Source organism: Helobdella robusta (genome assembly GCF_000326865.2).
Source record: "Helobdella robusta unplaced genomic scaffold HELROscaffold_3397, whole genome shotgun sequence".
In the NCBI taxonomy this organism is placed as follows: Eukaryota; Metazoa; Annelida; class Clitellata; order Rhynchobdellida; family Glossiphoniidae; genus Helobdella; species Helobdella robusta.
The window spans coordinates 1-1,193 of NW_008704657.1; the positions used below are offsets into that span (position 1 = coordinate 1).

At 30.3% G+C, this 1,193-nt stretch overlaps 1 protein-coding gene across 1 annotated transcript; it reads right to left on the bottom strand.

Moving 5' to 3' along the window:
• Positions 1 to 988: 988 nt before the first annotated feature.
• Positions 989 to 1,193, bottom strand: HELRODRAFT_93048 (hypothetical protein; the record flags this gene model as incomplete). Its single annotated transcript, XM_009022917.1, has 1 exon — positions 989 to 1,193. A coding segment is annotated over one exon (205 nt), but the record flags the coding sequence as incomplete, so codon positions are not given.

The following is a 1,193-nucleotide window of genomic DNA, read 5'->3' on the forward strand; positions in this document are numbered from 1 at the left end:
TGTTTTTGTAGCTGTTGTTGCTACTGTTTTACTTGGCGTCATCATCGTTGTCGTTGTTGTTGCTGATTTCATTGCTGATGTCTTAATCGGAGTCAAATTTGTTGTTGATGTAGTTGGTTTTTTTGGTGGTGATTGTAAGAGTAAACTATGTGCAGTTGTTGATGTTTTGGAAATTGATGATGTTGTTGTTGTTGTTGGCGATGATTTTATTTTTGTTGTTGCTGCTGCTGCTGTTGTTGTAGTTGCAAATTTCAAAGTTTTAATCTTTCTCTGATTGGATGATGGTGACTTTTCTACTGAAAATATAGCGGTTAAATAAATTTTCTTTATAATGTTGGTTATTTTAAAGGGAAATTCTTTTTAAACCAATGTAAGTATGATAATATAATATTCATGTAATAATTATTGTATTAAATCTAAATTAAAATGCATAACATAACTATAATAATAAAAATTCGAATAATTAAAATAATTAATTGATTACTTAATTACCAACTCACTTAATTGATTATTTAATTAATTGACAATTAAATTAGCAGATAATAACCACTGATTGACTGAATGGTCTTACCATCAGCATTAGTCTTACAACCAGGCCATTCACAATCAGAGCAAGCAGAGCACCTATGTTCTACACTATGGTGGCAATTATTCACATTCCTGGCTGTCTGATTGGTGTATCTCTTATAAGTATCATTAGTAGTATCTACAGTATCATGTTCATCATGGTCGTTATCACTACTTTTTCTATTATCTGAATGATCATTATCTGAGTGATTCATGAGTTTAGAACTGAAGCTACTACCACTGCCAGGAACTGAACCATAGCCATCAGATAATATTTTTTTATCCAGACACAACTGGCAGATAAAATTTTTACCATCGTAATTTAATTTGTCTTTAACTTTTGCTGTCTTTCTGTTGTTTGGAAATTATGGGTTTGCAAGTTTTAATGAAAATTTGTAAATTATAGTGAAGTTTTATAGAATTAATTAATTAATATAGACATTTTATTATAAATACATTTTAACAAAAAAATAGAACTAAAAACATAGATGGAAAATTTCAGCAATGACTTGCAGACAGAGCAGAACAAACATTCAGGATGATACTGTTGGCCAATCACGGTTGCTGTCTCATTCTCAATTGGTTTCAGACAGGCAGAACATTTAGGAAAGTAGAGAATTTGAAAT